Here is a 24,945-nt window from a genome sequence, read left to right as displayed (position 1 = left end):
GTCAAACGGGGTGAGGGGCGTGACTGTTCAAAGTCAGTATTTTCAATTTCATGTTATAGCGCCACCATCTGGTCAATCGGTGTAATTTTGTAAATGCCAGATCTCTATGGCAAGATGCCTCATTCATCAAAGTTTTGTCAAAATTAGGCCAGTGCTGTCTGAGATATTGTGTGCAACTTAACGTACGTACTAACGCACAAACGGACAAAGACAGATCCACAGTCTCCTGCCCAATTTCATCGTTGGGGATAAAAATCACATTATTTGTTAGGCTTAATAAATTGACCATCGGTTGACTGTTCTGACAAGGTTACTTAACCACAAATGTATGCTAAGCAGGCACTTCTTATTTAAAATAGCAGATTACTTTCTAAACCTGGATCCCAAGCACAACATGGGTAGTGTATATGCATGCAATCAATTTTTGTTATATAGTTAAATTAAATAAATTATAAAGGGCATAATTTCTACTGGTACAACCAAGAAGCACCAAACTGGCGTAAGCCCCATCAATGGCTGTTTTTAAAAGGAATGTGTGGGGCTGATTGGCCAGTATGTTCTGCTGCAAAATGATAATTGTTCTGAAGAATGCTTACTTGCTAGCTTCACTGGCAGAGACAACTTACTTGCAGTCGTGCATAATGACTCTGGAAGCTGGTATTACCAACACTGCACAGCTGCCTAGACGCTGTACACCTTGATTGTAGTAATTACCTAGGTAATTATTTGGAGAAAAGTAATTACTTAATATGTTGTCATTTAAAGCATTGCTACATAACGACATAAAAAAAGTATTAACACAAAATTACATGCAACGAAACATTTGAGTTGTTGTAGACTTCCGACCTATGCATGGCAGTAAGGTTAACGCTATCCGGGATCCTTGGGACCTGAGCGATTCATTAGAGGTGGAAAATAGTCATTTATTTGGTTGCTTGTACATTTTTATTTAGACCTTTTTTAGAAGTACATACCGGCCATGACGGCAGTAAATGACGATAGTTAATCAATCGAAATTCCCTTTTCGTGAGCAACTACCGTATTTTGACATTAAGTTTGAAAAGCTGTTGAATGGCAACTTGAAAGGCTGCTTTCTGGGCTTAATGGAGATTCGCCATATCAACGTCTCCTGTAAAGCCACATTCTGGTTCAGGAATAAATAGGCTGCTCAAAGGACCAATCAAAACAAATGTTTTCTATTGTAAATACACAAATGAAGAGGCATTTAGTTCCTCGAGTCTTAAAATTGTTGGTACAAAGAACATGCATTCATCATCAGGATAGGCAGTTAAAGAGTGCTCGAACATCGCCAGACAAATCGCTTGTTTCAGATGAGTTGAATTGCTTGTCTCTACATAACACATGTAAACAATTGTTTACGTGACTCTGCTGAAAGTAAATGCATTTTATCCAAACAAAGACAAAGGTACTACGAACACTACAAATAAAACATGAATGTTTTTTTCCGTTCTTATAAACATTCCGTATTTTCAGTCTTATTTATCAAAGGTTCCGCCTAAAATAAGTTAATTTGCTACATTTCCTGTTTCTGGAACGCAACATAACATTTGAACCCACGACCATGTATAATATATAATTACAAAAACACCGAAAATTGGCATCAGTCAACGAATATCCAGTTGATATGAAAATCATAAATGCTCTAATTATAATGTTAGTTAGGCATCTGAAAGTTTCCCCGTTTCTGTTGCATGTGTAAGGTTAGGTAAACGACCAACCGATCATTTGTATTATTCAAGAAACGTATTTTTATTTATTTATCTAAACTGTGGACACATTATTACTTATATTTTCGTTTTGGATAAATCAAAAATCAGGATCAACAAGCATGTTTTGTGTCAGGCGGAAGACACAATTGATATTTAGTTCGTCTATGGGGATGGTTTCAACGTTACACAACATTATCCTCTTTGGTATTTCAAATAAAAATATATATTTTTAAATCGCGTAGTTTAGACAACGTTGATTTAATGTCTAATCACTGTTTTAATCCATATTTAACACACACAGTACGCACTGAGAAAATATGCAAATGTAAATCATGAAAGTTCTGTATTTGTTTTCTATATAACAATTTCTACAATCCTGCCAGGACATCGACAGACAAATGTGGTGCAGCGTTCTGTCTGCTACGACCCGTCTACTGTCCGTCAACATCGGGTTTACAAAGCATCTGCCCTTTAAGACCAATAAGAACACATTTAGTTCTTACACGGTACTTTTTCCCCGAATGTGAGGTGAGTGCCTATCTCTTCATATGTGCACAGAAGTTACATGTTTTTAAAATGGAGCAGAACTTTCAGTTGCGTTTAGCTAGCATGTTAGCCACTTTAGCGTACTATATCGAGGCTGCAAATTTCCATTTGCAAGATGGCGGCTTGCTTGAGAATTCAAAGTGAAAAATTGTAGCAAACAACACTGTCGTTTCGCAGGATCCGGTGTTTTCATGTACTTTATAAAGTTCAAGTGTGCTGCATTTACACATTTATGGCAGATGAATGCTAATTCGTCGATTTAAACTAAAAAGAAACGCACATATCCTTTAATTCAGCAACAAGCAATTGATATTGTAAGCTACTTAGCTTACCCAGTTAGCATACAAGGCAAACACCAGAGGAAGGTGTAGACTGCAACGAACATTACATTTGTCAAGTTGCTATTGATGTTTGCAACTATATCTTGTTTAATACGTTTAGACAATCATAACTAATAATTGATTTCACCTTATGTAAAAAGGTTCGCTCCATACAGCAGTATCTGCAAACTATTTAGCTAAGCTAGCTAGGTAATCATGTTATGTAGGCCAAGTAGCTAGGTACCCATTATTGTAAACGTTTGTATAACCATCATCATCAACAAACCCAAAAGTAACCATTTGCATCTTTCATGGAGTCACCATCCATGGTTAGTCAATAAATTGCGCTAATATGATCGTAGTGTGGTTTGTTGCAATATGTGCTTGTTATTTATTCAGCCACAACAGTAGGTTTTGTCCTTGCAGCTGTAATTCAACATCTGGTCCTGCCTGTCAACAAACTGGTATTAAAAGATAATAAGTCATATTAGATATTATGTTCTGTATTGATGAGAAACTCACTACTGTCAGCTGGCCTAAAGATGCAGACTCCAATCATCCCGTTTATTTACAAAGTGCACACTTCACCTGTTTCGTCTCCTCTAATATGACCTCCTCATTGATTTTGAGTTGTTTACGATTACATTTTTTACTTTATATTAATGAGGGAAGTGGAAGAGACTTTAATTGGTTGTTGTGATGTTGCATTGCCTTAGGTTTTATAACTGTTACATTTCTGACGGAAGATAATTATTGTGCGGTCCTTGTAGGCATGCAGAACAAGCATGAGAAACACACTGGGGCTGTGTTTGTGCTTGCGGTCGGCGCAATTTGGGGGGGGGCTCCATGATGCATTTTAGGCTAGGTGTTGTGTAGAGTTTCATTCCAAGTATGAATTTGGATAGAGTTTCAGCAGCATATTTTATGCCATCTTATTGTTTTAAGAATTTTGAAGGAAAAACTCTAAGGCAACTGCAGAGATTTGGAGAGCAACTGTGGAGATTTTCTTCCCTTCAACATGCTTGTGTTTTTTTATTTTTCTTTAGCAGCATGGCGTTGTAGATGCATAGCCGCTCATGATTTGTCTTACAAACAAAAATGTGCCTTGTTTGGTATTCCTAGCATTCCTGGCATTCTTGTCATCGCCATATCTGTCTGGATGGCACTCCTGTAGCAGAAGTTTTATTTTTTTTACAAATCCTCGATTTTTAAGACAACGAGGTGTTCATCAGATCAACATTCAGGCTTTCCTTCTCAAACAGGCTCTCTGTACAGGATTTCACTTGCGTCAGTGTAACTCTGAAAATATGGGAAGATTGGGACTGTCAACGTAAGCAGTTCTGGCAGAGGCCTGCATGGTAGTAATGCCCCGATATTACATTTTTGGCTGATACCGATATCCAATATTTTCATTGCCAAAAAAAGATATAGATTTAAAAAATGTTGCGCCCTTTTAAGCGTTCTAGTTCAATAAAATAGTTCACACACACACACAAGGACGCAGTGGTCTAGGGCACTGCATCTCAGTGCAAGAGCCATCACTACAGTCCCTGGTTCGAATCCAGGCTGTATCACATTACATTACATTTAAGTCATTTAGCAGACGCTCTTATCCAGAGCGACTTACAGTAGTGAATGTATACATTTCATGCATTTTTTTTTTTTTTTTTGTACTGGCCCCCCGTGGGAATCGAACCCACAACCCTGGCATTGCACACACCATGCTGGCGTTGCAAACACCATGCTCTACCAATCCGGCCGTGATTAGGAGTCTCATAGGGCGGCGCACATTTGGCCCAGCGTTGGCCGGGGTAGGCCGTCATTGTAATTAAGAATTTGTTCTTAACCTCTCTAGGGTAGGGGGCAGTATTTGCACGGCCGGATTAAATCGGGTACGTTTTTTATCTGGTTATTACTACTGCCCAGAAACTAGAATATGCATATAATTGTTTGATTTGGATAGAAAACACCCTAACGTTTCTAAAACTGTTTGAATGGTGTCTGTGAGTATAACAGAACTCATATGGCAGGCAAAAACCTGAGAAGATTCCTTACAGGAAGTGCCCTCTCTGACCATTTCTTGGCCTTCTACACTCTCTTTATTGAAAACTGAGGATCTCTGCTGTAACGTGACACTTCCTACGGCTCCCATAGGCTCTCAGAAGGCGGCAGAACGTTGAATGATGACTTTGCAGATCATGGCTGAAAAACAGTAGCGCATTTGGTAAGTGGTCGATCAGAGAACAATGAGACTGGCGCGCGCATGCACGAGAAGAGTCCATTTTAGATTTTTAGTCTTTGAACAAAAACAGGGTTTCCCGGTCGGAATATTATCGCTTTTTTACGAGAAAAATCGCATAAAAATTGATTTTTAAACAGCGTTTGACATGCTTCGAAGTACGCTAATGGAATATTCAGAATTTTTTGTCACGATAGGCGCCGGCGCGTCACCTTTCGTTACCATTCGGATAGTGTCTTGAACGCACAAAAAAAACAGAGGATATTTGAACATAACTATGGATTATTTTGAACCAAACCAACATTTGTTATTGAAGTAGAAGTCCTGGGAGTGCATTCTGACAAAGAACAGCAAAGGTAATCCAATTTTTCTTATAGTAAATCTGAGTTTGGTGAGTGCCAAACTTGGTGGGTGTCAAAATAGCTAGCCCGTGATGGCGAGCTATCTACTCAGAATATTGCAAAATGTGGTTTTGCCGAAAAGCTATTTTAAAATCGGACATAGCGATTGCATAAAGGAGTTCTGTATCTATAATTCTTAAAATAATTATGTTTTTGTGAACGTTTATCGTGAGTAATTTAGTAAATTCACCGGAAGTTTGCGGTGGGTATGCTAGTTCTGAACGTCACATGCTAATGTAAAAAGCTGGTTTTTGATATAAATATGAACTTGATTGAACAAAACATGCATGTATTGTATAACATAATGTCCTAGGAGTGTCATCTGATGAAGATCATCAAAGGTTAGTGCTGCATTTAGCTGTGGTTTGGGTTTATGTGGCATTATATGCTAGCTTGAAAAATGGGTGTGTGATTATTTCTGGCTGTGTACTCTGCTGACATAATCTAATGTTTTCCTTTCGTTGTAAAGCCTTTTTGAAATCGGACAGTGTGGTTAGATTAACGAGAGTCTTGTCTTTAAAATGGTGTAAAATAGTCATATGTTTGAGAAATTGAAGTAATAGCATTTCTAAGGTATTTGAATATCGCGCCACGGGATTCCACTGGCTGTTGAGTAGGTGGGACGATTTTGTCCCACATACCCTAGAGGTTAACTGACTTGCCTAGTTAAATAACAGTTACACACACACACGCCGCTGAACAAAAATGTATTTTGTTGACATTTACGTATGTCCCCATTACCAGTAAAACATAATCAAAAACCTATTTCTTTCACTTACTTCCTGTGCTGTTTTGTTGTTCATTTGTTTCATTCTCAACCAGGATTTCTATTGAACGCTGTTTGGGTCTTTGCATGTCAAATAACACTTTGACGTGTGCAATACGCTTCTTGACCAATCATGACCTGAATATGACTGCACGTCACATAATTTAACGTGTTCAGTAATTTTTTTGCGTAGATATTACACTATCACTCATATTTCAAATGTCACAATGATTCATTAATACGAATGCTATGATGCTGGTAAAGTTGTCTCGCGTGCCTACAGTGCTGGTCATAAAAAAAAAAAAAGCTAGCTAGCTCATGGATGCAAACAATGTTCTTCCCCAAAAACATAGCAAAACGACAATCTGTTTCAGTAGTTATAGTTAACACCTAGCTATATAGTTAGCTAGCTATCTAAAATAACTATAATTTGTAAGACAGTTCTTACTTGATTACTGGTGGTCGGACCCATCTATGTGAAACTAGCCACAATAAGGATTTGCCACAATAGTGGACTTTGCAGTTAGCCTTCAAAATAAAAGTATGTCATTGACAGTGATGTAAATGCATACAAATAGTAGAATTATGCCATCATTTAATAGGTCATGCTAAACGAGGTTGGAATTTTGTTATATAAAATCAACAAAAGACAATTTATTAATTTGACATCTGCAATCACTCTGGATGTATTATACTTTAGAATTGCATTGGGGGTGTACTTATTTCACTGTACAGCCTTACCTATGGATTGTCGATCAATGACATGGGGTATCAGTCTACTCAGTGACACTCAGAGAACATTAGCATCGTAGCTCTTATTGCGGGACTCTGAAACATCTGTGAATTGAGCCACATTTATTGTCAACCTATGTGTATTGAACACTTTTCCTGAGGAAAAACAATGCTGCGTGGATGTTTTGGAGTCTGATAATTCTGAGGACATTGGGAAAACATATCTTGGGTATTGAGTAGACTGATACCCCATTTCATTGATCCCCAATCCTTAGGTAAGGCCGTACAGTGCAATGTGAATATCAATACACACAATAGGCTGACTGGGGAGGTGATTTCACACAGTCACAGTCCCGTGATAATATTTGCGTAAACTCTAAACAGTTGTGTTCTGTGGGTGTCGCCGAGTAGACTGATTTCACATTCCAACCTTGTTTAACATTATCTAGTCTAAATATGGCATGATTCCACCAATTGTTACCTTCTGTGACAGTATGTACATACCCCAAACAGAAGCCATGGATTACAGGCAACATTCGCACTGAGCTAATGGGTAGAGCTGCCGCTTTCAAGGTGTGGGACTCTAACCCGGAAGCTTACAAGAAATCCTGCTATGCCCTGCGACGAACCATCAAACAGGCAAAGCGTCAATACAGGGCTAAAATTGAATCATACTACACCGGCTCCGATGCTCGTCTTATGTGGCAGGGCTTTTACACTTTTAAACTATTACAGACTACAAAGGGAAACACAGCTGCGAGCTGCCCAGTGACACGAGTCTACCAGACGAGCTAAATCATTCTATGCTCGCTTCGAGGCAAGCAACACTGAGGCATGCATGAGAGCATCAACTGTTCCGGACAACTGTGTGATCACGCTCTCCGTAGCCGACGTGGGTAAGACCTTTAAACTGGTCAACATACACAAGGCTGCGGGGCCAGACGGATTACCAGGACGTGTGCTCCGGGCATATGCTGACGAACTGGCAGGTGTCTTCACTGACGTTTTCAATCTGTTCCTGACTGAGTCTGTAATACCAACATGTTTCAAGCAGACCACCATAGTCCCTGTGCCCAAGAACGCAAAGGCAACCTGCCTAAATGACTACAGACCCGCAGCACTCAAACAGATCCACAGATGATGCAATCTCTATTGCACTCCACACTGCCCTTTCCCACCTGGACAAAAGGAGCACTTATGTGAGAATGCTATTCATTGACTACAGCTCAGCGTTCAACACCATAGTACCCTCAAAGCTCATCACTAAGCTAAGGATCCTGGGACTAAACACCTCCCTCTGCAACTGTATCCTGGACTTCCTGACGGGCCGCCCCCAGGTGGTGAGGGTAGGTAGCAACACATCTGCCACGGTGATCCTCAACACTGGAGCTCCACAGGGGTGCGTGCTCAGTCCCCTCCTGTTCTCCTTGTTCACCCACGACTGCATGGCCAGGCACGACTCCAACACCATTAAGTTTTGCAGACGACACAACAGTGGTCACAGACAACGACGAGACGGCCTATATTGAGGAGGTCAGAGACCTGGCCCGGGTGGTGCCAGAATAACAACCTATCCCTCAACGTAGCCAAGACAAAGGAGATGATTGTGGACTACAGGAAAAGGAGGACTGAGCACACCCCCATTCTCATCGACGGGGCTGTAGTGGAGCAGGTTGAGAGCTTCAAGTTCCTTGGTGTCCACATCACCAACAAACTAGAATGGTCCAAACACACCAAGACAGTTGTGAAGAGGGCACGACAAAGCCTATTCCCCCTCAGGAAACTAAAAAGATTTGGCATGGGTCCTGAGATCCTCAAAAGTTTCTAAAGCTGCAACATCGAGAGCATCCTGACTGGTTGCATCACTGCCTGGTACGGCAATTGCTCGGCCTCTGACCGCAAGGCACTACAGAGGGTAGTGTGTACGGCCCAGTACATCACTGGGGCTAAGCTGCCTGCCATCCAGAACCTCTACACCAGGCGGTGTCAGAGGAAGGTGCGGTGTCAGAGGAAGGCCCTAAAAATTGTAAAAGACCCCAGCCACCCCAGTCATAGACTGTTCTCTCTACTACCGCATGGCAAGCGGTACCGGAGTGCCAAGTCTAGGGCAAAAAGGCTTCTCAACAGTTTTTACCCCCAAGCCATAAGACTCCTGAACAGGTAATCAAATGGCTACCTGGACTATTTGCATTGTGTGCCCCCCCTCAACCCTCTTTTACGCTGCTGCTACTCTGTTTATCATATATGCATAGTCACTTTAACTATACATTCATGTACATACTACCTCAATTGGGCCGACCAACCAGTGCTCCCGCACATTGGCTAACCGGGTTATCTGCATTGTCCCACCACCCATCATCCGCCAACCCCTCTTTTACGCTACTGCTACTCTCTTTTTATCATATATGCATAGTCACTTTAACCATATCTACATGTACATACTACCTCAATCAGCCTGACTAACCGGTGTCTGTATGTAGCCTCGCTACTGTATATAGCCTGTCTTTTTACTGTTTTATTTCTTTACTTACTTAACCTTTTTTGCACTATTGGTTTGAGCCTGTAAGTAAGCATTTCACTGTAAGGTCGACACCTGTTGTATTCGGCGCACGTGACGAATAAACTTTGATTTGATGATTGTCAATGACATACATTTATTTTGAAGGCAAACTGCAAATTCCACTATTTTGCCTAATTCTTATTGTGGCTAGCTTCACAACACATAACCCGGTCAGGTCGAGCCTCACTAGCCACTTTAAGCTAGCTGGCTGTTTATAACGTTAGCTTTTGACACCAGGGTTAAGTAGCTGGCTAGCTATTTTCATGAACCGAAGTTCAATTTCAATAGGCGAACAACTGGCAAGTGGCTACCTAGCTATTACTTACTCACAAGGATTCCTAAATCATTGCTAAGAATAGTGAAAATGACTGCAGTTTCTACTGGTCATTGTTTTCAGACTGGTTGTATTGGTGCTAGCTAGGTACCCCAGAAGTTGCTGTCAAGCAAATAATGCTTTATTACCAGCGTGGTATTGTAAGCACATCGTTCGTGGCGGTGTTTGCAGACTTTTTTTTTTGTACAGCTTTGACAGTGCTACTGATAGTAGTGGTGGCGCTTGGCTTGCACGTGCAAATTCAGAACACACAACATTCTATAATAGAACTGTGTTATTTGACGTGTCAAATTAAAAGCTTTTTTTAACCTATCAAATAGTGATTTGACATATAATTTTGGCACGCAAAGACCCAAACAGCGTTCCATAGTATGTATGTTGTGACGCTATTACTGTGTAACTCTGGTAGGGTAACATCTGAAAAATAGCTCACTTGGTTGTGTGTACTGGTGCTCAACCAGTCGGTGAAAGCCAACATCACCCACGACAGAACGGTTGATTGTCAAGGGCAATGAATTCCATTATCTTAGCGTTAATGGATTTCGCCTTTGAATTGTCTCGCTGACATGTTCTTCCTCTTTCAAATGACTGCTCGATCCACACAGCAGACATTGTGGGCTAGGTTAGGAATGCTGGTCCATGGTCCAAGCACACCAAGACAGTCGTGAAGAGAGCATGACAAAGCTCGTTCCTGCCCAGGAGACGGAAAAGATTTTGCATGGGTCCTCAGATCCTCAAAGTTCTACAGCTGCTCCCTCGAGAACATCCTGACTGTTTGCATCTCTGCCTGCTATGGCAACTGCTCGGCCTCCGATTGCAAGGCACTACAAAGGGTAGTGCGTACGGCCCAGTACATCACTGGGGCCAAGCTTCCTGCCATCCAGGATCTCTATACCAGGCGGTGTCAGAGGAAGGCAAACGATACCGGAATGCCAAGTCTAGGTCCAAGAGGCTAGACTATCTATTACGTTGCTGCTACTCTGTTTATTATCTATGCATAGTCACTTTAACTCTACCTACATGTACATACTACCTCGACTAACCTGTGCCCCCGCACATTGACTCTGTACCGGTACCCCCTGTATAAAGCCTCACTACTGTTATTTTACTGCTGCTCTTAAATTATTTGTTGTTTTTACTTACCTATTTTTACTAAACACTTATCTAAAAACTGCATTGTTGGTTAAGGGCTTGTAATTAAGCATTTCACTAAGGTCTACACCTGTTGTATTCGGCGTATGTGACAAAAAATTTTTATTTTATTTCATTAGCGCCTCTAAATCGCTCACTCGCTGCCTGCATGCTCTGCATGCGCTCTGCTCATGGCAGGTCTGAGTAACCATAGCAACATCTCTGCTTGGGCTGCTCTGCTCAATGAAGAGACATGAGAGCAGGTAGCTGTTAGCTACTTTTCATCACTCTAAACTCAGTCAACTCAAGGAACATTATTTTCTGTGAAGTAAGAAAATATATTTGAGGTTGAAGCACTTCTGACCCCATGTTATGATCATAGTCAGATATGACTCTACTGCGCAGCAGAGCACAAGGATAGTTTAGCTTCAAAATGTTAGTGATCAATTTAATGAAGCCCTGCCCATTTCATAGTTATTGATGGAAAAAAACAGGCCCTAACCCGACCATAATATCGGGTAGCAGCACTCTACACAGTATATATGCGGGGTACAGTTTAGGGTATTTAAATAGGGTACACAAAACAACTGCAACCTATAATGTGATTGAAATTGTATACTTTAAGTCCAACACTAAAAACATGAACATACAGTGAATTTGGAAAGTTTTCAGACCTGTTACAGCCTTATTATAAAATAGATTAAATCAACATTTTCCCCTGTCAATCTACACACAATACCCCATAATGACAAAGTGAAAACAGGTTTTTAGAATTTTCTGCAAATGTATTAAAAATAAACTGATACCTTATTTACATAAGTATCCAGACCCTTTGCTATGAGACTTGAAATTGAGCTCAGGTGCGTCCTGTTTAGGGCTGTCTTCACTAAAAATAATCTTGGTTTTTGAAAGTCGTGTTCTTTCGACCAATCAAAATTTGTAAATGTGTATTTTTCCATATATAGACACACCCTATATGTTTTAATAAAATCAACTATATGCATTGAGCTTGTCTGATGCTTTATGGTTTGACGTAATTTGACAAATGCCTCGAGGGCACCAGATATCTAGATAACAACATGACGAAGAGAAAAAAACTTAACCTAACCCAACTCTTCTCCTCCTGCTGGCTTTCGCAAATTATGCCATTACACTCCTGAAGTTGCCGGCAATAGGTTATACGAAGAGTCGGCAACCTTTCTCATGTGGAATGCCAATTTATCTTCTAATTTCTAACGATCTGTGTGCCAGCGATGGTCTTCATTTGCACATTTTTGTGAAACAGTTTAATTTTATAGTAACATCTTCATATCTCAATCATTGTCAAGTGGTTCACGAAAATTGTATACAAATCTAATTTTAAAATGATAACCTAAAAAGTAACTTATTGCCATTTCCTACATAAAGCCAACAAATTAAAACATTGCAGCCTGCAGGCAGAAAATATCCAGAATTTTTTTATTATATATTTTTTTTTTCCCAAGGGGATTTTTTTTCTTCTCTCCTATAAATCAGATTGGCTACACATTGCCTGTCTGCAACAAACTTGAAACGTATTAACTTTGGTCCGGCCCAATGCTTGCACTAGCCAATTTGCAGCATTGTATAAAATATTCTGGTCCCTTGGTTTCCTGCGCCAGTGAGCTCAGGACAGACACAGCTGTAGGCTATTTGCGCAAGGGATAACAAACAGTGCTTAACTTGGGAAGGAGTTCACCGGAGCTGAGTACCGGCTACTCAAATGTTATAGAATATTAGCTCAAAAGTATTGTGGAGCTCCTGCACCTACAGTTGAAGTCTGAAGTTTACATACACTTAGGTTTGAGTCATTAAATCTCGTTTTTCAACCACTCCACAAATTTCTTAACAAACTATAGTTTTGGCAAGTCGGTTAGGACATCTACTTTGTGCATGACACAAGTAATTTTTCTAACAATTGTTTACAGACAGTTTATTTCACTTATAATTCACTGTATCACAATTCCAGTGGGTCAGAAGCTTGGAAAATTCCAGAAAATTATGTCATGGCTTTAGAAGCTTCTGATTGACTCAAATGATGTCACTTAGCCTATTTGAGGTGTACCTGTGGATGTACCTGTGGATGTATTTCAAGGCCTACCTTCAAACTCAGTGCTTCTTTTCTAGACATCATAGGGAAATCAGCCAAGACCTCAGAAAATAATTGTGGACCTCCACAAGTCTGGTTCATCCTTGGGAGCAATTTCCAAACTCCTCAATGTACCACGTTCATCTGTACAAACAACAGTACGCAAGTATAAACACCATGGGACCACGCAGCCGTCATACTGCTCAGGAAGGAGACAAGTTCTGTCTCCGAAAGATGAATGTACTTTGGTGCGAAAAGTGCAAATCAGTCCCAGAACAACAGCAAAGGACCTTGTGAAGATGCTGGAGGAAACGGGTACAAAAGTGTCTATATTCACAGTAAAACGAGTCCTATATTCACATAACCTGAAAGGTCACTCAGCAAGGAAGAAGCCACTGCTCCAAAACCGCAATAAAAAAAGCCAGACTGCGGTTTGCAACTGAACATGGGGACAAAGATCGAACTTTTTGGAGAAATGTCCTCTGGTCTGATGAAACAAAAATGGAACTGTTTGGCCATAATGACCATTGTTATGTTTGGAGGAAAAAGGGGGATGCTTGCAAGCTGAAGAACACCATCCCATCATGTTGTGGGGGTGCTTTGCTGCAGGAGGGACTGGTGCACTTCACAAATTAGATGGCTTCATGAGGAGGGAAAATATGTGGATATATTGAAGCAACAGCTCAAGACATCAGTCAGGAAAAAGCTTGGTCGCAAATGGGTCTTCCAAATGGACAATGACCCCAAGCATACTTCCAAAGTTGTGGCAAAATGGCTTAAGGACAACAAAGTCAAGGTATTGGAGTGGCTATCACAAAGCCCTGACCTCAATCCCATAGAACATTTGTGGGCAGAACTGAAAAAGCGTGTGCGAGCAAGGAGGCCTACAAACCTGACTCAGTTACACCAGCTCTGTCAGGAGGAATGGGCCAAAATTCATCCAACTTATTGTGGGAAGCTTGTAGAAGGCTACCTGAAACGTTTGACCCAAGTTAAACAATTTAAAGGCAATGCTACCAAATGTACATTTACGTCATTTAGCAGACGCTCTTATCCAGAGCGACTTACAAATTGGTGCATTCACCTTATGATATCCAGTGGAACAACCACTTTACAATAGTACATCTATATCTTTTTTGGGGGGGGTGGGGGGGAGGGTTAGAAGGATTACTTAATCCTATCCCAGGTATTCCTTAAAGAGGTGGGGTTTCAGGTGTCTCAGGAAGGTGGTGATTGACTCCGCTCTCCTGGCGTCGTGAGGGAGCTTGTTCCACCATTGGGGTGCCAGAGCAGCGAACAGTTTACAGTACTAATTGAGTGCATGTAAACTTCTGACCCACTGGGAATGTGATGAAAGAAATAAAAGCTGAAATACATAATTCTCTACTATTATTCTGACATTTCACAATCTTAGGATCACCACTTTATTTTAACTGGCCTAATACAGGGAATTTTTACTAGGATTAAATGTCAGGAATTGTCCAAATTGAGTTGAGTAAATGTATTTGGCTAAGGTGTATGTAAACTTCCGACTTCAACTGTAAATATTAACAGTACCAGCACCCACAATGAGTACCGGAACCTATTTCTGTCCAAGTCAAGCACTGATAAGAAGTAATCTAGGCTTATTTTATGTAGTTGCCACTGGATCAGAGCATCACATTTTTCACTTTCACGCTGAGTGGTTAACAAAAAGGAGAGGGCTGGAAAGATTTTTGAAATGTGTTGCGGAGCTATTGTCATTCTCAATGGATGTAAAACAGACATATTTGGTTACTACATGATTCGATATGAGTTATTTCAATTTTGATGTCTTCACTATTATTCTGCAATGTAAAAAAATTAAGAAAACCCCTTTTTTGATGAGTAGGTGTCCAAACTTTTGACACTGTTACTGCTCAAAAAATGATTTGGAAAGGCACACAACTGTCTTTTTAAGGTCCCACAGTTGACAGTGCATGTCAGAGCAAAAACCAAACCATGAGGTTGAAGGAATTGACTGTAGAGTTCTGAGACAGGATTGTGTCGGCACAGATCTGGGGAAGGGTACCAAAACATTTCTGCAGCAATGAAAGTCCCCAAGAACACAGTGCCCTCCATCATTCTTAAATAGAAGAAGTTTTGAACCACAAAGACTCTTCCTAGAGCTGGCCACCTGGCCAAGCTGAGCAATCAGGGGAGAAGGGTCTTGGTCAGGGAGGTGACCAAGAACCCGACGATCACTCTGACAGAGTTCCTCTTTGAAGATGGGAGAACCTTCCAGAAGGACAACCGTCTCTGCAGCACTCCAACAAATCACGCCTTTATGGTAGAGTGGCCAGACGGAAGCCACTCTTCAGTTAACGACACATGACAGCCCACTTGGAGTTTGGCAAAATGGCACCTAAAGACTATCAGATCATGAGAAACAAGATTCTCTGGTCTGATGAAACCAAGATTGAACTCTTTGGCCTGAATGCCAAGTGTCACGTCTGGAGGAAACCTGGCTCCATCCCTACAGTGAAGTATAGTGGTGGCATTGTATAGATCAGCAGCATTGCATAGAAGTAGCTCCATTGACTTTTTTTTAACCAATAGTTACGTCATTCACGAGGCATTCGTTGTGCTGAGGCAATAGGTAATCTTTGGGTGATAGATGCAGTAAGTGAATGAATAAAGTGTTTGGTGGAAATCATCTATGAAATCTGCATTTTTAGCATTGCATTATGGTATCACAAACAAGGTACTAGGGTAGTGAATTGATGTTGGCTTTAGCTGTCAGCTAGCAAGGGAAGTTAGCCTACTTAGCTGGAAGCTACCGGTATCATCTTCCATTGTAAAGTGTTCTGGCCTGTATGGACATTGTTTTGTGAACAGTAATTAACAGGTTCAACATTTCTATGTGTGGTGTCATTATTCAAGTGTGTTAACTACTGTACAGCATGTGTGGGGAGCTAACATGCACCAGCCCAGCCTCTCTGTGCAGGCTAGCAATGAGTAAGTAGGCAGGCACGATGTGCACTATAATAAGGGGTCGGCTGTCCTGATACAGACACATTTGACAGAAGTACCAAAAGTAACATTCTAGTACCAATCTGTTTTTCATGTTCTAGTATTGAAAATGTATCGACATTTCGGTATACCATGCAACACTAGTGTCCCTCTATCTGTCCTACCTCAGGTGGTTTGGGTCTCCAGCCATGCTCCAGCAGAGCCCCTGATCAGTGCAGCAACAGCCCGCCCGGCTCAACCCGGAGCCAGGATGTCCAGTAGCTCGGGCTATCCCCCTACACAGGGCAGCTTCAGCAGTGAGCAGAGCCGCTACCCATCACACTCTGTCCAGTACACCTTCAGCACCACACGCCACCAACAGGTAAGAAACTGAGCTCAGAGAAACGTCATTACTCTCTCAAACTCTTAATGATGGCACTGCACTGCATCTTTTAAAACATTATTCTAAAAAAAAAAAAATGTCCACCTACTAGCAAGAATTCCTCTCTCTCCATGCAAATTATTCACTATTGCATGTTAATGCTGAATCCATAATATAATGGAAAATAGAGATTTCAAGATGAGACATGCCTCAGGATCTGCTCTGGAATCATGCAGACTTCTCTTGTGTTCAAGTGAAAGCAAGAGAGTATCCACTGGCTTGAACAGTCTAAAGGTACAACAATTGAGTTATTCTCAAGTAATTTTTTTTTATTTTTATTTTTTTTACTCTGGCTGCTTTAGTATTATTACAGTGCACTTGTGGTTATAATGGTCAACCGATTTATCACCTAATGCTGAAATGATCACTATAATCAGAGAAGAAGAGGGAGGCCAACTCTTCAGCAGGTGGTGTATTTTTGCTCACCAAACAAGGAGTTTTTGTATGGAGGTCAGTGAGAGCGTGACGAATTTGGTCAACAAATAAATGAAAGGGTTATTTGTTACATGAGGTTATTTTATCGAATATAAGTTTTGTAATGCTTAAGTTGTTACGAGTGTACTGAAATACACTATATATACAAAACTATGTGGACACCCTTTCTAATTAGTCGATTCGGCAATTTCAGCCACTCACGTTGACAGGTGTATAAAATTGAGTACACAGCCATGCGATCTCCATAGACAAACATTGGCAGTAGAAGGGCCTTACTGAAGTGCTCAGTGACTTTTAACGTGGCACCGTCATAGGATGCCACCTTTCCCACAAGACAGTTCATCAAATTTCTGCTCTGCTAGAGCTGCCCCGGTCAACTAAGTGTTGTTATTGTGAAGTGGAAACGGCTCAGCCGTGAAGTGGTAGGCTACACAAGCTCACGGAACGGGACCGCTGAGTGCTGAAGCGTGTAGAAATCGTCTGTCCTCGGTTGCTGGCCTGCACAGAGCCCTGACCTCAACCCCATCGTGATTCTCTACACTATTATTTGCTTGCATTAGGGGAACTGTTTAGAATTTTAGCAACCGGGAAATGGCGTAGCAAATTCTGCGTAGTGCACTTTTAACTTTGTTGTTCACATTAGGGATGTTAACAGCCGACACTGTGCCGAGGTGCTAAGTACCTATCGGGGGTCAGATTTCTCTTTGTCTGACCCTTTCGACTTCATCTGAGAATGTTTTTATTTTGGTCATTCGGTTATGAAAATTACTCAGTGTGTAAAACATATGTTTTTGCATGGATAGGCAAAGAGCTACAAAAAGCTTCAGCCTATAAAGAGGTGTGTGCGTGTTTCTGAACACTTCACTGTTTTTATCTCTCCTTGAATATGCCAGAACCCACTGTTCTAGCTAAGTTTAGCATGGCTCTAGCCAGACCAGAGCTATGCAGTGTTGTGAGTGTTTTTCTCTCCACCACTTCCCCCCTGGTCAGATGAAAGACTCCAGAAAGCGCTGGATTTCCATGGCTATAAATCAATTTGGTTATCTCTGCTCAGTGTTGTGCATTCCTCAGGGCTTGATGAACTGATTCACACAGAGGCCAACTGTTCACCTCTAGTATCGCTGCTTTCACTCTGGTTTCACATGTACTGCAACATAATCATCAATGCCTGATATTTTTACATGGAAATGAACTTTCTGCGTGTGTGTAGGACCATTTGTTGGGTAATTGGAGAATACATTAAAATGCCTAACTTTTGTTGTTTTGTGCAGACATGAACTGTTTTGCGATTTAATTAGTTAGCATGTGGTCTGACAAAGTTGAGAGATGCACTAGGTTTTCCTTGCAGTTACTGCAACATGATCACAAAAGTAGTTTCATGTTTGTTAGGTTGATTTGATTAGTGGTCAATGGAAAACATTATTTTTTTTTTACAAACTCTGTATGTGGAAAAAAATAAGGGTTGTTTTAGGAAATGTTTGGTCTAGGTAGGGCTGAACTTTCTGTTACGTGCATTGACATGCTCAGGTTTGTTTGTAGGTCACAGTGTGCTGATAGCAAAAGGGCATGAAATGCTAATTACTCCCTGATAGAAGCCTTTAAAGGCCCAGTGCAGTCAAATGTGATTTCCTGTGTTTTATACTATGAGGTTGGAATAATGTGAAAATTATGATGATGCCCTTTTAGTGTATGAGTTGTTTGAAAAGACCCCCTGAAATGTCTGCCTGTTGTGGTGGGATGCAGTTTGCTTGCATGGTGTCATCATAAATGAGTTAACAATAAAGTTCCAAACCTCTCTGCCAACAGTTTTCAGTTTTCCCCTCCCCACTCAGATCACGCACACAGTCCTAGCTAAATTATTGCTTGAGAAATTCTTTGCTGAGAACAATCACAGCAAGGTACTTAATTGTTACTCAGAAATGATTTGATATTTAGATAAAAACGGATGGATTTAACATAAACCAGTTTTTTTTTTTTGTTTTAAAAAGGGAAAAAAAAATCACTGGCCTCACTTGAAAGTAATGAAACTGATTTTGATTTCTAGTTTGACTGAGGTAAAAAGGTGCTCGAGGACGTGTGCATTGATGTAGCAATTGGGCTAATAACCGCAGTGTTGCACAACCACACCCTCAAGTGTCTTGTTGCTTCTCTGCGGTGGCTGTTCAGACTTTTGTGTAAATCGTTAATAATCATCAAGTAGAGAGGTTTCCCCTTTGATAGTGTATCATAGGCGCAAACGTCTCCGCCTCCCTTGCAATCCAACATGAGGGACTCTGCAATGCTGGGCTTTTTTTAAATTATTGTTTTTTTTTTCTTTTCATTCTGAAAGCATAGGGCCCTACAAGTAGTTTTTATCTTAAACATTTTTATTTTTTGAATTGTTATCGATTGGTTTGGGCAATAGCGCCGTTTTGGTGAAATGTGTTGTTGCTCTGACATGCCATGTGTTATCAACAGGCTGTGTCTCGTGGCTGTGCAGACCTGCCCTGTTCACTGTGCAACTGGCTCTAGTCTAAACCAGCATGTTATTATAGTTTGCTTACTGTGTGTGTGTGTGTGTGTGTGTGTGTGTGTGTGTGTGTGTGTGTAGGAGTTCACCGTCCCGGACTACAGAGGTCACCTGCAGGACCAGCAAGGTCGACGAAGGCCTTCCTTGCTTTCGGAATTCCACCCTGGAACTGAGAGGTACTTAACGATACCAACGGCCACCTCCGCTTCAAAAGCCTGTTATTATAGTCTGTTGGGGGGATGATGACAGTAATTTCTGGGATTTTTCAGTTATCCTAAAAGTAGCACAAAAGAAAAGGTCTACTCGTATGGCCAGTTTACCTGACCCATATTAAGCCTAGTCTTGGACGAAGAAGTAGTTTCAATCGAGAGTCTCCACATGACTTTTAGTCTAGGACTGGGCGTTATCTGGTGTCTGGAAAACCATCCTATAGAGCAGCGCTGTTAAATTCTGGTTTTTATTTGCACTCACCTGGTGTCCCACGTTTTTGAAGGAAAGGACGAAAACCAGAAGTGTTTCGGCCCTACAGGACCGACATTGAACATCCCTGCTATAGAATGTACTAGTGCATAAAACCCTGTTCTGAGTTCCGGATCCTGACTCAGAACAGGGTCAATACGGAATGCAGCTTCTAGGGCTCACCCAATTCTGTCAACTGGTCTATAGGCTGTTGGTTGCCCGAGATTAATTTAGTCTAGCAGTAGTAACAATTCTATTTTATGGTGTACAAGACACCGGTCTGACTCTCGCCTGTCCATTGTGGATGCCGTGGGGATGGTGCGGTCCATCACTGAGACGTGCTACTGCAATTGTATATGGTTATATTACGTAAGAACAATGGTACAACACCTAAAAAAAATATTATTTTATAACAAATGCCCTTTTTCCCGTGTTGGATAGCGGTCGCTGTCCGCGGTTCTGAAACATCAATGCACTGTTGAATTGGCTCCATTTTCTAAACCGTGTTGCTATGTGCATAATAGCAAAGTTACCCAGCATGTTGCTATTGAGAACAATGCAGCGGATGCAGCAGCAGCGTTAGATGAAAAAACAGCACTTGCCTTAATTGTCTACAAAAAGTGAGGGGCCCTCCCGATTGGGGCAGCGTTTTAAGGCACTGCATCGTAGTGCTAGAGGCGTCACTACAGACCCGGGTTGGATCCCAGGCTGTCTCACAGCCGGCTGCGACCGGGAGACCCATGACGCGGCGCACAATTGTCCCAGCGTCGTCCGGGTTAGGGGAGGGTTTAGCCAGCCGGGATGCCCTTGTCTCATCGTGCCCTGGCAACTCCTTGTGGAGGGCCATGCGCATGCACGCTGAATTCACCAGTTGGACCGTGTTTCCTCCGACACATTGGTGGCTTCCGGGTTAAGCGAGCAGTGTATCTGAAAGCAGTGCAGCTTGGCAGGGTTGTGTTTCGGGGGATGCTTGGCTCTCGACCTCTGCCTCTCCCGAGTCCGTACGGAAGTTGCAGCGATGGGACAAGACTGTAACTACCAGTTTGGATATCACAAGAAAAAGGGGTAAAATGTACCGAAAGAAAAGTGAGGAGAGGGGAAACCCCAACTTAATTAGGTCTATAATCAATAGTCTAACTGTTAAATGTGCCTGGCTTTATAAATCATCCATATACAGTGCCTTTGGAAAGTATTCAGACCACTTGACTTTTTCCACGTTTTGTTAGGTTATAGCCTTATTCTAAAATGTATGAAATTTGCTTTTTTCCTCCTCAATCTACATACAATAATGACAAAGCAAAAACTGATTTTTAGTAATGTTTGATAATTTCTTAAATAAACATATCACATTTACATGAGTATTCAGAAATTTTACTCAGTGCTTTGTTGAAGCTCCTTTGGAAGCAATTACAGCCTCGAGTCTTCTTGGGTATGACGCTACAAGCTTGGCACACCTGTATTTGGGGAGTTTCTCCCATTCTTCTCTGCAGATCCTCTCAAGCTCTGTCAGGTTCGATGGGGCGCATTGCTGCTCAGCTATTTTCAGGTCTCTCCAGAGATGTTCAAGTCCGGCTCTAGCTGTGCCACTCAATGACATTCAGAGACTTGTCTTGAAGCTACTCCTGAGTTGTCTTGGCTGTGTACTTAAGGTCGTTGTCCTGTTGGAAGGTGAACCTTCACCCCAGTCTGAGGTCCTGAGTAGGTTTTCATCAAGGATCTCTCTGTACTTTGCTCTGTTCATCTTTGCCTCGATCCTGACTAGTCTCCCAGTACCTGTCGCTGAAAAACACCCCCACACTATGTTGCTGCCACCTTGCTTCACCGTAGGAATGGTGCCAGGTTTCCTCCAGACGTGACGCTTGGCATTCAGGCCAAACAGTACAATCTTGGTTTCATCAGACCAGAGAATCTTGTTTCTTATGGTCTGAGAGTCTTTAGGTGCCATTTTGGCAAACTCCAAGCTGGCTGTCGTGCCTTTTACTGAGGAGTGGCTTCTGTCTGGCTACTACCATAAAGGCGTAATTTGGTGGAGTGCTGCGGAGAGGGTTGTCCTTCTGGAAGGTTCTCCCATCTTTACAGAGGAACTCTGGAGCTCTGTCAGAGTGACCATTGGGTTCTTGGTCACCTCCCTGACCACGGCCCTTCTCCCCCTGATTGCTCAGTTTGTCCTGGCATTCAGCTCTAGGAAGAGTCTTGGTGGTTCCAAACTTCTTCCATTTAAGATCGATGGAGGCCACTGTGTTCTTGGGGACCTTCATTGCTGCAGAAATGTTTTGGTACCCTTCCCCAGATCTGTGCCTCGACACAATCCTGTTTCCGAGCTCTACAGACAATTCCTTCGACCCCAATGGCTTGGCATTTGCTCTGACATGCACTGTCAACTGTGGGACCTTATTTAGGCAGGTGTGTGCCTTTCCTAATCATGCCCAATCAATTGAATTTACCACAGATGGACTCCAAGTTTTAGAAACATCTCAAGGATGATCAATGAAAACAGGATGCACTTGCATGCACCCTGACGGGTTTCATCTCTGCCTGGTATTGCAACTGCTCTGCCTCTGACCGCAAGGCGCTACAGAGGGTAGTGCGCACAGCCCAGTACATCACTGGGGCCAAGCTTCCTGCCATCCAGGACCTCTATTCCAGGCAGTGTCAGAGGAAGGCCCTAAAAATTGTCGTAGAATCCGGCCACCCTAGTCATAGATTGTTCTCTCTGCTACTGCACGGCAAGCAGTACTGGAGCGCCCAGTCTAGGTCCAAGAGGCTTCTAAACAGCTTCTACCCCCAAGCCGTAAGACTCCTGAACACATAATAAAATGGCTACCCAGACTATTTGTATTGCCCCTCCCCACTCTTCTATGCTGCTGCTACACTCTGTTGTGATCTATTATCACTTTAATAACTCTACCTACATGTACATACTACCTTGACACCGGTGCCCCCGCACATTGACATACTCTGTACCAGTACCCCCCTTTATATAGCCCCGCTATTGTTATTTACTGCTACGCTTTAATTATTTGTTACTTTTATCTCTTACTTTTTTGGGTATTTTCTGAACTGCATTGTTGATTAAGGGCTTGTAAGTACAGTGAGGGGGAAAAAGTATTTGATCCCCTGCTAATTTTGTAAGTTTGCCCACTGACAAAGAAATGATCAGTCTATAATTTTAATGGTAGGTTTATTTGAACAGTGAGAGACAGAATAACAACATAAAAATCCAGAAAAACGCATGTCAAAAATGTTATAAATTGATTTGCATTTTAATGAGGGAAATAAGTATTTGACCCCCTCTCAATCAGAAAGATTTCTGGCTCCCAGGTGTCTTTTATACACGTAACGAGCTGAGATTAGGAGCACACTCTTAAAGGGAGTGCTCCTAATCTGAGTTTGTTACCTGTATAAAAGACACCTGTCCACAGAAGCAATCAATCAATCAGATTCCAAACTCTCCACCATGGCCAAGACCAAAGAGCTCTCAAAGGATGTCAGGACAAGATTGTAGACCTACACAAGGCTGGAATGGGCTACAAGACCTTCGCCAAGCAGCTTGGTGAGAAGGTGACAACAGTTGGTGTGATTATTCGCAAATGGAAGAAACACATAAGAACTGTCAATCTCCCTCGGCCTGGTGCTCCATGCAAGATCTCACCTCGTGGAGTTGCAATGATCATGAGAACGGTGAGGAATCAGACCAGAACTACACGGGAGGATCTTGTCAATGATCTCAAGGCAGCTGGGACCATAGTCACCAAGAAAATAATTGGTAACACACTACACCGTGAAGGACTGAAATCCTGCAGGGCCTGCAAGGTCCCCCTGCTCAAGAAAGCACATATACATGCCCGTCTGAAGCTTGCCAATGAACATCTGAATGATTCAGAGGACAACTGGGTGAAAGTGTTGTGGTCAGATGAGACCAAAATGGAGCTCTTTGGCATCAACTCAACTCGCTGTGTTTGGAGGAGGAGGAATGCTGCCTATGACCCCAAGAAAACCATCCCCATCGTCAAACATGGAGGTGGAAACATTATGCTTTGGGGGTGTTTTTCTGCTAAGGGGACAGGACAACTTCACTGCATCAAAGGGACGATGGACGGGGTCATGTACCGTCAAATCTTGGGTGAGAACCTCCTTCCCTCAGCCAGGGCATTGAAAATGGGTAGTGGATGGGTATTCCAGCATAACAATGACCCAAAACACACGGCCAAGGCAACAAAGGTGTGGCTCAACAAGAAGCACATTAAGGTCCTGGAGTGGCCTAGCCAGTCTCCAGACCTTAATCCAATAAAATCTGTGGAGGGAGCTGAAGGTTCGAGTTGCCAAACGTCAGCCTCGAAACCTTAATGACTTGGAGAAGATCTGCAAAGAGGAGTGGGACAAAATCCCTCCTGAGATGTGTGCAAACTTGGTGGCCAACTACAAGAAACCTCTGATTGCCAACAAGAGTTTTGCCTAAGTCATGTTTTGCAGAGGGGTCAAATACTTATTTCCCTCATTAAAATGCAAATCAATTTATAACATTTTTGACATGCGTTTTTGTTGTTATTCTGTCTCACTGTTGAAATAAACCAATCACTAAAATTATAGACTGATAATTTCTTTGTCTGTGGGCAAACGTACAAAATCAGCATGGGATCAAATACTTTTTTCCCTCACTGTAAGCATTTCACTAAGGAATACCTGTATTCGGTGCATGTGAAAAATAACATTTGATTTAAGCTCAATTTCGAGTCTCCTAGCAAAGGGTCTGAATACTTATGTAAATAAGGTATTTATTTTAATACATTTACAAAAATGTTGAACCTGATATTTTTCTTTATCTCTCATTTATAATATGTAATGTTATCATTAGTCGGCTTCGTATAGCAGCCTTGTATAACCACCATTGAGCTGTAGGCTAAAGAGGGCATTCTGTTTAGTCTTAATACCATAACTTTCTTAGGCCAATATTTCAATACTGTATCAATCAATTATTAATTCGTTCATGTCATCACACAGCATGTGAGTCATTCAGGATTTGAAATGCAATCAAGCATTTTTGTTTTAAAATAAAGCAACCCTTGCATAATTAGCGTGAACAATAAATAAATTGTTCCATTTCACAAATGAATGCTACTGATTTTAGTCTTTGCTGTTAAACAAAAAAAATACATTACAACAGACTCTGGTATGCTTATCATTTGTTTACATTCTTCAAACGATCAGAAAAATTATTATATTCTAACTGCACCTGTTTGGCAGACATAATAAACACAGTGCCT

At 41.7% G+C, this 24,945-nt stretch overlaps 1 protein-coding gene and 1 pseudogene across 5 annotated transcripts in view; one reads left to right on the top strand and one right to left on the bottom strand.

Moving 5' to 3' along the window:
* Positions 1-6,474, bottom strand: part of LOC106603508 (N-acetylglucosaminyl-phosphatidylinositol de-N-acetylase-like) — a 37,113-nt pseudogene extending 30,639 nt beyond the window's left edge.
* LOC106603505 (nuclear receptor corepressor 1) overlaps positions 2,087-24,945 on the top strand; it is a 106,593-nt gene continuing 83,734 nt past the window's right edge. For 4 of the 5 annotated variants that reach the window (XM_014197285.2, XM_014197282.2, XM_014197280.2 and 1 more), the window contains exons 1-3: positions 2,088-2,258; positions 16,027-16,218; positions 19,304-19,398. In XM_014197285.2, coding sequence (XP_014052760.2) covers positions 16,108-16,218; positions 19,304-19,398 — 206 coding nt within the window. In that variant the 5' untranslated portion in view covers positions 2,088-2,258; positions 16,027-16,107. Of the gene's footprint in view, positions 2,259-16,026; positions 16,219-19,303; positions 19,399-24,945 lie in introns of all 5 variants that reach the window. The other variant, XM_014197283.2, reaches the window with a different exon arrangement.

The sequence above is a fragment of the Salmo salar genome, chromosome ssa04 (assembly GCF_905237065.1).
Source record: "Salmo salar chromosome ssa04, Ssal_v3.1, whole genome shotgun sequence".
Taxonomy (NCBI): Eukaryota; Metazoa; Chordata; class Actinopteri; order Salmoniformes; family Salmonidae; genus Salmo; species Salmo salar.
The sequence above is the reverse complement of the archived record's forward strand: the minus strand, read 5'-3'. Positions and strand labels throughout refer to the sequence as shown.